At 45.5% G+C, this 14114-nt stretch overlaps 1 protein-coding gene across 10 annotated transcripts in view; it reads left to right on the plus strand.

The window, feature by feature from the left end:
- The window catches only part of DTNA (dystrobrevin alpha), a 567561-nt gene that overhangs the window by 393592 nt on the left and 159855 nt on the right, over positions 1 to 14114 (plus strand). For all 10 annotated transcript variants that reach the window (XM_030214003.1, XM_030214021.1, XM_030214069.1 and 7 more), the window contains 2 exons: positions 8369 to 8454; positions 13061 to 13215. In XM_030214003.1, the coding sequence (XP_030069863.1) occupies positions 8369 to 8454; positions 13061 to 13215 (241 nt within the window). The remainder of the gene's footprint in view (positions 1 to 8368; positions 8455 to 13060; positions 13216 to 14114) is intronic.

Genomic DNA, 14114 nt, shown 5'->3' on the forward strand with positions numbered 1-14114 from the left:
GGAGAGGTTAACATTTATATAAAAAGGACATAGTATTTCATTCTTGATGTTGGAAACATGACATATGACCTGAATGACTTGTTGAAACTTGTTTATGTAATTTTGTATCTATGTCATTTAATAAAACAGATCCTATATAATAATTCTCACCACCAACGTTCTAATGTGGGAATGCCTATGTCCGTGGCTCCTGGAGTTGCTGAGCTAGGCTCTGTAGCCAGGATGACGTCACTCACAGCTGATTCCCAGGCAGGGGGAGGAATAGGGAAAGACGCCCTACTCCTCCCCCTGCCTGGGAATCAGCTGTCAGTGCGCCGCTTCCTGCCACTTCGGAGCAAGTGGCAGGGAGCGGCGCATCAAAAAACTACAAGCGCGGCATCACAGAGCCCCCTCCCCCGGCACATCAAACACCCCCCTCCCCCCACCCGAAGCACATCAACACCCCCCCCCCCCCCCCGGGGCACATCAACCCCTTCGCCACCCGCAGCTGCCACAACGCTGTCCGGCCACTGCTGCTTCTCCTGTTGAGCAGCAGCAGCCACTACAAAAAGAAAAAAAAAGAGATATATGTTTTTAAACCCAGCTCAAATGATTCGCAAATGCCCGAGTCTTAAAACGCAGTCTCTACAGCCGCTCCTCCTCTTGCCTTCACGTCACTGCCCCTGGAGTAAGACCCCGGAGGAGCGCAGCGACGTGACAGGCGAGAGGAGGAGCGGCTGCAGAGACTACGTTTTAAGACTTGGGCATTTGTGAATGATTTGGGCTGGGTTTAAAAACATTTATCACTTTTTTTCCTTTTTCTAGCGGCCGCTGCTGCTCAACAGGAGAAGCAGCAGTGGCCGGACAGCGTTACCACTGGCAGCTGCGGGTGGCGAGGGGGTTTGATGTGCCGGGGGGGTGGGGAGAGGAGGTTCACTGGACATGGATGGCTGGAGGGGGGGCAGGGGAGAGGGAGGTGGGGAGGGGGTCCTGAGACCAGAGAGGTGGGGGTGGGGCCCTGCGAGAGGGGGGTGGGGGCTCACACTCACTCATTCACTGTCTCTCACAGACACTCTGACACACTCCCTGTCTATATCTCTCTGTCACACACACACAGTCTCACACACACAGACACTCTGTCTCTCACATACTCTCACTCACACAAACACACACACACGCTGTCTGTCTCTCTCTCATTCTCTCGCTGACACACACACTCTCTCTCAAACGTACACACTCTGAGGAAAACCTTGCTATCGCCCGTTTCATTTTTGTCAGAAACGGGCCTTTTTTACTAGTTTAAACATAAATGTAAGCACGCAAAAGGCACTTGAATTTAAATGACCTATTTTAGAATGAGGAGGATCCTTTTATAGATTATTTGCTGTTTTGTTTGCATGTCTATAAATGTATATGTGTGTAAGGTTTCTGAATCTGGAAAGGGGAAAAGATTTGGATTTAGCTCATGCCTTTTCCCAGTAGTTCAAGGTAACATAGTAACATAGTAGATGACGGCAGAAAAAGACCTGCACGGTCCATCCAGTCTGCCCAACAAGATAACCTCATATGTGCTACGTTTTGTGTATACCTTACCTTGATTTGTACCTGTCCTTTTCAGGGCACAGACCGTATAAGTCTGCCTAGCACTATCCCTGCCTCCCAACCACCAGCCCCGCCTCCCACCACCGGTTCTGGCACAGACCGTATAAGTCTGCCCAGCACCATCCCCACCTCCCAACCACCAGTCCCGCCTCCCACCACCGGCTCTGGCACAGACCGTATAAGTCTGCCCAGCACCATCCCCGCCTCCCGTAAGTTGCATGAGGTACAGTAGGTATTTTCTTGTCCTTGGAGGGCTTACAATCTAAGTTTGTACGTGAGGCAATAGAAGGTTAAGTGACTTGCACAAGGTTACAAGGAGGGATTTGAACGGGGCTTGTTTGGTTCTCAGGCTGCTTCTCTACCCATTAGACTACCCCTCCATTCTGCTGTGCAAGTCGCAGTAGCCCATTGGCAATCTCTTTTAGAGATTCTTGATAGAATCATTCACATTCCTGAAATCCTAAGAAAAATCTATTTTTTTTTAATGTGGCCAGTAAATCCTGCAGCTGAAATAGTCAAAGCACTGATACTGAAAAGGTTCCCCCTCGCACTAGAACGGGAGACGTGCTGCTTTCCCTCTGGCTGTGTCACCATGGCAACAGCTAGGGGATATGGTTCTGGTTCCACATGACAAGACAGCAGGCCAGGGCTGCTTCTGCCTGTGTGCACTATCACGTTAATTTCAAAAACCTCAATTGTATTTTCTTTTTTAGACATATAATATACAATTCACAAAATACACCCACACCATTCACTAGCATGCTTCAGTCTGCTGCCTTTTATTAAAAAAAAAAAGAAGACATTTCCCTTAGTACCATTAAAAATAATATAACCCAGGCATGGACCAGTACAGTTCCCAAAATTACAAATAAAAATATGCACCTGTGAGCATCACACTGGTGACGGTTCCAGGTGGCCTTGGGTTTCAGTTATGAGTGGTTAGAGAACTGGGCTGACAATCAAGGAAGCCCAATTCAAATTTCAATGCTGTTCCACATCCAATCCTCCCCCCCTCCCAGAGTCTGAAACCCCACCCTCCTGGGCATAAGCACCCCCCCCCCCCAACATACACACACGAGCTGACCCTCCCCACTTTCTTTATCTATAAAATTCATTGACATTAGAAGCATAATATTTCTGTGGTGTCTGCTACTATTTATCATTTTTATAGCACTACTAAACATAAGTCTGCCTTGCATTTAAACCAGCCAGCATGGTAAAATATCTGTGCTAGCTGTTTAACATGGATAGGGGTGGTTCGGAGGTGTGATAGGGGATAATGTGTAGTAGTTGCTATAGGTGACAGCCTGTGCACTTTTCAGTACTGCAGGCAAGAGAAAATTGCCACAGAAATATTATGCTTTTGGACTTTTCTTTTAGGAAAATATCCAAACGTGTTTTAAGTCCTGCTAAGCTACCTGCTTTTACCACATTCTCTGGCAACGAATTCCAGAGTTTAAATATTTTCTCCAGGGGGAGATCATGTGATGGATTGAGGAGAGAGGACGTGCTTTCTCTGTCCTCCAGGACCCTTCCTCCAGCCAGCCGGGTACGACCCAGAAACATAAAGGAAAAGATCAATTATCAAATGAAATTTGATCGTGATGTATGGACCCCTATATTACAAGAGGAGAAAAGGCGATGCCAGAGAGAATGGCTAAAAAAGAGATGGAGAATCAATGCAGAGCCAGAGATTCCAAGATGGCGCTGAGCCCAGCAGTGCCGGACCCGCCGCTTTTCACGCCGCCGCAACTATTGCAGCTCACAGAGGCAGTGAAGACTGCGATGGCGCCGCAGATCTCTCACATTTCTGAGCAACTTTCCAGCATGGAGGTTTTGTTAGAGGACATGACGCGCCGTACGGGAGAATTGGAAGGGCGGATTGCAATGATGGAGGATGCAGAATCTGGAACTCAGATAAAAGTACGAGAGCTGCAGAAGGCTGTAAAAGTACAGGCACAACAACTGGATGATTTAGAAAATAGATTGAGAAGATCTAACTTTAGACTCATTGGAATTCCGGAGTCGGTGCCAGATAACTCTTTACCTACGTTGTTGGAGTGATGGATGAAAACAGAATTTGCACTGTCGGACAGTGTGGGTCCTCTTTGTCTTGAAAGAGCACATAGAATTGGTCATAAAGCTACTGGCAGGAACCGTCCACAAGTGGTTATAGTAAAAATCCAGAATTTCATCCACAAAGCCAAAATACTGCGTGGAGCATGGCAAAAATGGGACAAGTTAACTTGTGAAGGGGCTAATGTAAAGATATTTCAAGACTATTCGGCAGCATTGCAGGAATGTCGGTGGTCCTTTGGGCCGATATGTAAGAGCCTCGCGGAAAAGAAGCATAGATTCATGCTTAACTATCCAGCTCAACTCAAAGTTCTACAAAATGGCACTTGGAAGATATTTCAGTCTCCGCATGAGGCACAGGAACTTTTGAAAGATTTCCTTCTAGCAACGACTGATAGCACGTGACATGTGGTACTCCCAGAGTAGGTGCACAGGCATGTTGGACACTCTGAACTGTGGAAGATGAAGGGTGGTAAGGGTGTTCAAGTTGGGTGTGCTGAGAAGGGAGGAATGAAGTTGCATGTTTTTTACATTTCTTGCGATGAAGCTGGAGTGCAGTAAGTTTAAAACAAATAAGAGAAAATGTTTATTTACTCAGCGTGTAATTCGACTCTGGAATTCGTTGCCGCAGAATGTGGTTAAGGCGGTTAGCTTAGCAGAGCTTAAGAAAGGTTTGGACGGCTTCCTGAAGGAAAAGGCCATAGAATGTTATTAAATGGACGTAGGGAAAAATCCACTATTCCTGGGACAAGCAGTACAAAATGCTTTGCTCCGTGGATCTTGTCGGGTAATTGTGACCTTGCTTGGCCACTGTCGGAAACAGGGTGCTGGGCTAGATGGACCTTTGGTCTGTTCTAGTGTGGCGATGCTTATGTCTTATGTCTCCCATCAAAATGCTTGAGATCTGCCAAATTCGCGTCAAGCAGGCAAGTGGCCAAGTGATCCTCACATCCACCAGCTACCCAGCTATCTATATGCCTAATGATTGAATTTCCAACTAAAACAGCTGTCCTAACTCTTCCTTCTTGGGCAGAAGCCCCTAGAGACACATCCTCGGTGCTAGAGGATATTGCCTCCCCTAGAGGGCAGGTCCTAGCTACAGAATCACTTCCTGCCTCTCCAAGGTGATGCTCTTCCTTTAGGTGACCTTTCTTCTCCATGGCAGCACAGAGGTTTCCAGACTGGAGGTGGACTTCTCTTCTATGTCCCTGTAGGCCTCCTCTATAACTTCTCTTTCTGTCTCAGCTCCTCCAAGTCTAGTACTTTAGCCTCCAGAGATTGGACCTGTTCCCTGAGAGGTAGAAGCTCTTTGCACCGAGTACACACGTATGACTTCTCATCAGCTGGGAGGTAATTGAACATGTGGCACTATAGTCCTAACTTTATGTGATTCTTCTTACGCGGTTTAGTGCCTGAATATCACACTTTACCAGCTAAGTTTTATCCGACCATATATGCATGGATATTAATTGCCAGAGCCCAAACATGTCATGGCATTGAATATCTGGGCATAAAGCTATTAGCCACTGGCTGAATATCTACCTGTAAATAATTAGTCAACTGTCTTTTCAAACAGTAGTGAATTCCAAGCTTTGGCTGTCTGATAGGAAAAGGATAATGTAATCAATCTATTAAATCTAATAACTTTTGGTTACAGAAAATGTAAAAGCAATTGATTATGAAGAGAGCTCCTTTCACATGTAAAAGGACACTTAAGATGCCTGGCTCTGAGGAAGCAGGCCAAGACACTGGCATGGCTGCATCCCAGAGACTTGCTAATGAATTCAGTAGTTTAACTGAATCAATATAGGAAGGAGTAAAATTGCCTAACATCTTGGAAAGCGTAGTTTTGAGTGAGTGTGTATGTGTACAGTAAGTACATCCATGCTATCTGCAATGTTGACAGCGCACAGTAACTTACCAGGCACTAACTGTAAGGCGCTGTCTACAACCATAACCCACCCCTTTTCCACTTATTTCCCTCTCCTTCACCAGTAAGCAGGAAGCACGTCTTAGCATGCGCTGTCACATCCATGTGGTAACTTTCAATTGCCACATGCTAATTCCTGATCTAGTAAATAGCTACTATTATTAATAGTTCACATTTATCTGATATACTACAAATAAAATTAAATACAGCTGTATGTATCAATGGCTAAATTGGCTGCCTACAGGTTAATGCATTTGAATGAAGGGCTATAAAATCCCTGTAGCACTACTTTGGAGGATTAGACATTTTGGATCCAGAATTTCCAGTTCATAATTGGACTTGTAAAATATGTGACGGGTCTCTTTAATTGGAAATTAACATTTTACCATTCATTGTCTCATGAACCTGTAACCTGGTCTCACCTGTGTGGTAGCTTCGACCCCGGGCCACAAAACAGATGTTCAGTTCAGTTTTCTATTCAGAGCCAATCTCCCCTCATTCATCAGGTCTAGGACATATGCAGTCAAGCTTGGGAGTGGGCCAGTGGTCTGAAATAACGATCGGCGGTTTGAAAGACTATACTTTACCCTCTGGAGCTGACTGGGGTCCTTCAGCTCCTTCCACAAACCAGGCAGTACTCAAAAAAAAATCTCAAACAAATGCAACTCTTTATTTGAACTCTTGCAACAGGCAAAAGGCAACTGGCAAATTATCAGTTCAAAATAGACCTTGTTATTATTCCCAAAGGGGAACTCCCTTTTCCACTTCTTCCCCGAATTATATGTACGGATATTTAATGTTGTATTTACAGCTTCTCCTGTCCATGCCTATCCTACAGAAAGATATTTTCCTAAAAGGCTGTACTCCTCTTCTTTTTACATTCTCAGACCCCCCCCCCCCCCCCCCCCCCCCCCCCCCCAATCTGACCCTCCTCCAGTGGTGACCCTGGTTCGGGGACAGGCTCTCCCTGGGTCCTGTTCTCTACGCCCAGGTTGGGCCTTCCTCTACCCACCTGTTACACACTATCTCCCGGTTGCCACTTTTATTGTAGCCGCAACCTGCCTCTCACAGCCAGTAGATCTCTCCAGTTTTTAGGACTCTCCTCTCTCTCCTCCTGGTTAATGGCAAGGAATATACGGGCAACTCCAGACCACCCAGGGACATCTACCACCCCAGCCCTCTTGCAGGGTCATCTCCACCCCCCCCCCCCCCCCCCCATGGCTCTGGAAATCTGTCACTCTAGTAATACTCATTTTATAGGGTATTACATACCTATCTGGATTATAAGCTCTCCAGGCCCAGGACTTTGGTGGTAATTTTCTAAAGAGATGCCTAGTTTTAGATGAATGTGTGTAAATGCCAGTATTCTTACTTCTTTATGCTGGAAGGACTTCTGCAGCAAGACAGATCAGGATGGGCTAGGGTGGGCTTTGACGGCAACTCTTAAGAGTTGGGAAGTAAAGCCATTACTAGCAGACTTTTATGGTCTGAGCCCCAAAAATGGCAATAATAGATCAGGATCAAGTATGTGTATTTTATACCACATTAATATTGTATTTTACGAGTGCGGGTGCTTGTATCACAGTGGGGGAGGGGAAGACATCTTAAAGTAGAACTTAATGAGTAAAATGTAGAGAGCTGCATGGGAATGGGGTGTTGTGGGAATCCCATGGAATCTGTGAGATTCTCACGGGTATGGAAGAAGTTACCTAGGGATTCCTGCAGGGTTGGAAGAAGTTGCCATGGGATTCTTACAAGGCTAGAAGACGTTTTTGTAGAATTCCCATGAGAGTGTAGTCAAAATCTCTGGTAACTCCAGAATAAGGCTTGGAATGCACTGAGAGAGACAATTGGAGCGGCAGACTGAGGCTTGGAACGTATGGAGAGAGGCAGTTTGTGTGCCAGAATGAGGCTTGGAATGCCCAAAGAGGCAGCTGGAACAGCAGACTGAGACCTGGAACACTCACTTGTTGAATAGGGAGTACCATTCAGAAAACCATGGGAGGCTTTTGGGATTGGGGAGGAAACAGAGGGCTACGAGCAAGTAAATAATAATGTTGACTCCTGTGGGTATGGGTGATGATGGAGGAGATTAAATGTGGAAATGGTTGGAGATGGACTGGATTTTAGTGGGTACGGGTGGGTATGGGTTAGATTCCATTGGAGATAGGCGGGGATGGGTGTAATTTCTGACCCTGTGCAACTCTCTGGTTAATTGTTGTTGCTATTGGATTGTTAGTTCAATCAGGAATTGATAATGATTGTGACTTTTGGGCAGACCGGATGGACCATTCATGTCTTTATCTGCTGTCATTTACTATATTACTATGTGTAAGTGGACACATTCACAAGTAAACCATATTTTAGCATCAGTATTCAATGGCATGTACTTTGCAGGTGATTGTTCACATGGGCAGAGTTTGGGTGGAGTATGGTCAGAGAACACTCACGAGTAGATTGTAGAATAGTATAATTTATGTGCATTCTTTAACAATTGCAGTGCAATCATTTACACCAGCTCTACGGCTGGTGTAAGTGATTGCACCTTAAATATTGGTGCATTTTCAACCACTTTTCTATATAGAATAGGATTCAAATAGGTTCGTTCCTGGTGCCTAAATCTAGGTGCCCCCTTATAGAATTATTCTCATTGTACCTGTGTGCAATTTGTAAAACATCGTGATTTAGGGCGCTTACATAAATGTTGAAATAAAAATATAGAATTGGAAATCATTTCAAGTAATAAGTTTTGCTTTCATTTTTGCTTCTTTCTTAATACAGGGAAGGCCACGGCAAAATTTCTGTGTTTGCTGTCAAAATGGCCTTGGCCACACTATGTGGAGGAAAAATGATGGACAAATTAAGGTGTAAGTAATTCTTGTTGTCTCTGAAACTTGCTTTTTGCACATTGCGTGTAACTTCTTGGATGACTGTATAATACTTTCAGCACCAAGATATTGGTAAAGTATGAAACAAGAATAAATGTATTTTTATCGTCAGTTCCCCTGGTGTATGGCAATGCCACAGGAAAGGCCGCAAATCCAGCCTTTTGCATGGAATTCCTTGTGGGATCATGACAGTAGACCACAGAGCTAGGTGTATGTGATGGTGGTATGTATTCCCTCCCCCCCCCCCCCCCCCCCCACACACACACAAAAAAAACCATACTGAGCTATAGTTGCTCCCTGTGCAACTTGCTCACTGGTTGCCCTCTCTCCTGCCTGCTTTGATTACCACCAGTGAGAGGAGATGTTAGGCTAGGAGAAATATTTGCTCCCTGCATCACTTGCACAACCCTTGGCATGGCATTCCCTCCCCCCCCCCCCCCCCCCCCCCTCCACGACCACCACTCCACACCAATCCAGGCTTCCTTACACTCTGTGCATAATAGCAAAATGACATCTGGAGCTGCTTCCTGTTCTGTGCAGTCCAGGGTTGCAGTATAATGCTCTGGATTGTGGGGCACTATGTTGTCCTTAGTGGCTCAAATTGCTATACTCTATCCTGGGCTCCCAGAAACTATGTTGTTTTATGCTCTGAATACGAGGAAGCCTGAAGATGAGGGGAAGTGGAGGGAGGGAGGGGTATAGTGTAGATGCAAGTGGGATTTGAGGGTGAAGAGGGGATTAGTGTGTGTGTAGGTGAAAGTACGGTGGGAGATGATGGGAATGTGTGTGAATATAGGTAGAGGGTTCAAGAGGACACGTGTAATCTGTGTGAGAGTGAGGATCAGAAGACGTGTGGATAACATGAGGAAGGACGTAGCGAAGCTAGAGGAATGGTTTGGAATTTGGCAGCTAAGATTTAATGCTAAAAAATGCAGGGTCATGCATTTGGGCTGCAAAAACCAGAGAGAACGATATGGTTTAGGGGATGAAGAACCTTTGTGCACGAAAGAGGATCGGGACGTGGGTGTGATCATATGTGATAATCTTAAGGTAGAAAATGTGACAGCGAAAACTACAAGGATGCTTGTGTGCATCGGGAGAGGAATAGCCAGTAGGAAAAAGGTGATGATATCCACGTATAAGACTCAGGTGAGACCTCATTTAGAATATTGTGTACAGTTCTGGAGACCTCACCTTCAAAAGGATATAAACTGGATGGAGTCGGTCCAGAAGGCAACTACTAAAATGGTCAGTGGTCTTTGTCTTAAAGCATATGGGGACAGATCTCAATATGTATACTTTGGAAGAAAGGCAGGAGAGGGGCGATATGGAAGAGACATTTAAATACCTATATGGCATAAATGCACAGAAGGCAAGTCTCTTTCAATTCAAAGGAAGCTCTGGAATGAGGGGGCACAGGATGAAGGTGAAAGGGGATAGACTCAGAAGTAGCCTGAGAAAATACTTCTTCATGGAAAGGGTTGTGAATTTGTGGAAGTGGTGGAGACAGTATATGAACTCAAGAGTGCTTGGGACAAGTAAATAGGATCTCTTAGGGAGAACAGATTGCATGGATGGGCAGACTGGATAGGCCAAATGGTCTTTATCTGCCTATATTTTTCTATGTTTCTATCTGGGTGCGAGAGTGAGGGGATTCGAGGGGGGTATATGTGTGAGAAGCACATGGCCTTGTGCACCCCTCAATTAACTGTTAGTGCACAGCCTTGATCAGGTTCCTAGGCCCTCCTGAGATTTTGATAATAAACTCATGAATTTTGTTCCTCCCAGAACCATCCTATTAAAAATTCATAATTGGATATTATACATTTAAATATTAAACCTTGTTTGTATATGAATGCATAATGAGAACAATTTTAAAAGCCATTTCCCTGGTCAAATTGGATATTTATAATTTTCCTGCCCTCCTTGTGGGTAAAGGTATGCACTGACAGTTCCTTCAGTTTGTGTGACTGTCAGGACCTATTGTTCTGCTTTAACTGCAGCTTCTCTTTGCCACCATTAGAAGCTGCCATCCTAAGCAATCACATAGTCTGCCTAGTGGTTAAGCTGCCCTCTAAGATCTTGAGAGGAAGAGCGTATGAGTGGATCCAGGCTCCTACTCTTATCACCCTTTCTTTTCTTGTTCTCACCCCTTCCTTCTCCAACCTATGCTCACAGTCTCCCTCCATCTCACCATCCCCCTCCACTCCCTATCCCTTTGCCCCCCCCCCCCCCCCCACTCTCTAAGATCCTGCCTTTGTCTTCCTTGAAATCTCCTCCCCCATTCTCTAGACCTCTTGTTCTACTTGGATTCCCTTTGCACTGGCCCTTGACAGAAGGCTGCACTTGTAGTGCCACAAGACTACTGCTAGGGGCCAAAACTGGGGCCAACCTGAGCAGCAGTGGAAGAGGATCACTGCTGCCCAGGACTATTGCCCCACCAATGCTGACCCCGTGTAGGACTATTGATGTCATAACATATATCAGATTGGATTCAGTGTGCCATCAACCTCTTACCCATATTTTTGTATCCACGTTCTGAGCTTCTGGCTTGTTTTTGGTGAGTTGATTATTGCCAGGGCATTTATTTGGGGATTATTTTTGCCTTATTGACCCCATGTAAGGTGCAGGGAGGGCAGGGCTCAAGGGGAGCAGGGTTGTTGAATTGGGGATCAGGTTGAACATCTGGGTGGTTGGGGTTGACATTGGAGGCTTGTGTTGGGGGGGACTTTTGTGTTGATACCGTGGGTATTAAGCATGTGTCAGGGTTGGTGTTGACTTTGGGAGAGTTTGGCTTGGGTCAGTCGGTTGATGTTGACATAGGAAGGGGGAGGGTCGTGGATCTTATTGGGGGTCAGAAGGAGTGCCACCACACCTGCTGTCACAACATGTTGTGCACTATCTGACTGCTGGTAGCTGCAGTCACAGCCTCTTTCAATTTTGTTTTGAACACGAATGAAATGAGAAATTCTGTTAAAATTTCCCGTGTTGTTTCAAACAAACGCAAGTCCATACAGAATTTGCCCTTTACCTGCTGCAAGAAACAACTGCAGTTATTACTGGTGGTGGTTTAACCAGTAAGTGGGTAGTAGCTCCTCACATTTGTTTTGCTGTAACGGACTGGAATTGCAGGTCCTTTGGAGACTCACTACTGAGTTGCTTGGATCCAGCATATCCTTCCAAGCATTTCAGTCTGGCAAGAGATGTTGCCTTAGTCACAGGTTTGACACCATCCTTCCTTGGCCGCCTTCATAGTGAGAGTATAAACCAATATCAAATACAGGTAGAACTGCAAACACCGTCTCATGATTGAACACCAGCCACAAGTACGTGGCTGGAAAACTGAAAGAGGGGCTGTACTGTCTTAATCTGTCTCTCTCACACCATTCAGCTGCCTGTGCTCCCTGCTTTCAGCACCCTTTCCCTCCTGTATCTGAGCAGCAGTGAGGCAGTAGTAGGAGTAAAATTGCATAAGCATGGCAGATATTGGTATGAGCACACGCACCTGCCAGAGGCTGGTGTAAATGTCTGTGCCACATAACACTGATATTTTAAAAAGCAAAGTAGGTGCCTACTTACCATCTTCTCCTAGGCTTTCCTAGAGGATAAGTTTATAACTGACTGCCTTCGTTTAGGCTCCCCAAGGGCATTTGGTAGGAGCCTACTCTGTAACAGAACATAGTTGCTTAGGTTTTGTTTTTGGCAGTCATGGCAGCTAGCACACAGTACAGACCCGCATGCTTGCTGTCACAGCTGATGACGCGTCTGACCATGCCCAGTTCTTTCTGACGTTAAACATCTAGTGAGGGATTTTTGCTTTTTTGGCTGTTTTAGGGGTCCTTTTACTAAGGTGCGCTGAAAAATGGCTTGCGGTAGTGTAGGCGCGGGTTTTGGACCTGTGCCGATCCGTTTTCAGCGCGCCTGTAAAAAATGGCCTTTTTTTTGCTGAAAATGGACGTGTGGCAAAATCAAAACTGCCGCGTGGCCATTTTGGGTCTGAGACCTTACTGCCAGCCATTGACCTAGCGGTAAAGAATCCGGGCTGTAATGACCTACTCACGTCAAATGCCACATGGCGCGCATCCGTTACATGATCCTGAAAATAAAAAATATTTTTCAGACGCGCGTATTGGATGCGCACCAAAAATGAAATTACTGCAAGAACCCACGCGGTAGTCGGGCAGTAACTCCATTGTGGCGCACGTAGGCACATACGCAGCTTAGTAAAAGGGCCCCTTAATGTCTGGTAGATGCTTGTGCTGGTCTGAGCTAAGGTCTAATGCACAGTAAATCCCATGCTAGCTGTTCAGTGCAGTTAGGACAGCCTTTTTGCTGTCATAACATTATGAACTCAATCTTATTAGCAGTCTGAATATCACTACTAACAGATCTGCCTAAGCTCCGCCCTCAGACCACCCCTGCCCTAAGCAGGCACTGTCTTCTGCCCGGTTAAATCACTTTGAATATCAAACCCAATAGTGTGTTTGTGTGTGTATATAGATATAGATATATAATCACTGGAAAGGTTCTTTAGTATCTCAGAAATCATGATTTGGTCCTGTCTGTTGTGTTCCTCCTCCTTCAGATATTTTCTCCATGATTTCGGACTCCAGTGGGGTGATGGTTTATGGAAGGTACGACATGTTTTTGCGAGAGGTGCTCAAGCTGCCCACCGCCGTTTTTGAAGGCCCTTCCTTTGGATACACAGAGCAGTCGGCTCGTTCCTGTTTCTCCCAACAGGTACAAAATGAAAAATGACCTTCTATGCTCAGGGTTATCCTTCTTTAAAGTATGGTCTTCATGGCAAAGGAGTAGGATTTCAGGGGAGTGGGGATGTGTTGCCTCAGGATAAAAGGGGTAATGCAGGCTCCCTTGAGTGCTTCCAACAGTCTTCTTTGTTGCAATATGGTTTTCATTGTCACAGGTGGGTGTTTTATTCTGCTTAGTTTAGTCTAGTTTATTACAGATTTCTTACACCAGCTTTCACAATCACATCAGAGCTATGCACAATAGCCAGATAAAACCAGGAGGAAAGGAACTACAAAATACAAAGAAAGAAAAGAAGAAGAAAAAAGTATTAAGTGAAATTAAAATTAGATAGTGTTAAAAGTAGAATTAAATTAAATAAGTAGACTGTCGGGCTCATTTTCAAAAGAGAAGGACGCCCATCTTTCGACACAAATCGGAAGATGGACGTCCTTCTCACAAGGTCATCCAAATCGGTATAATCGAAAGCCGATTTTGGACATTCCAAACTGCTTGCTGTCGCAGGAATGGCCAAAGTTCGAGGGGGCATATCGGAGGAGTAGCAAAGGCGGGACTTGGGCGCGCCTAACACTAGGACATCCTCGACCCATAATGAAAAAAAAAAAAGGACGTCCCTGACGAGCACTTGGATGACTTTACCTGGTCATGTTTTTCTCACGACCAAGGCACAAAAAGGTGCCCAAAATGACCAGATGACCACCAGAGGGAATTGGGGATGACCTCCCGTTACTCCCCCAGTGGTCACTAACCCCCTCCCACCCTCAAAAGATATCTTTCAAAATATTTTTTGCCAGCCTCTATGCCAGCCTCAGATGTCATACTCAGGTCCATGACAGCAGTATGCAGGTCCCTGGAGCAGTTTTAGTGGGTTC

This window comes from Microcaecilia unicolor, chromosome 1 (genome assembly GCF_901765095.1).
Source record: "Microcaecilia unicolor chromosome 1, aMicUni1.1, whole genome shotgun sequence".
Classification (NCBI taxonomy): Eukaryota; Metazoa; Chordata; class Amphibia; order Gymnophiona; family Siphonopidae; genus Microcaecilia; species Microcaecilia unicolor.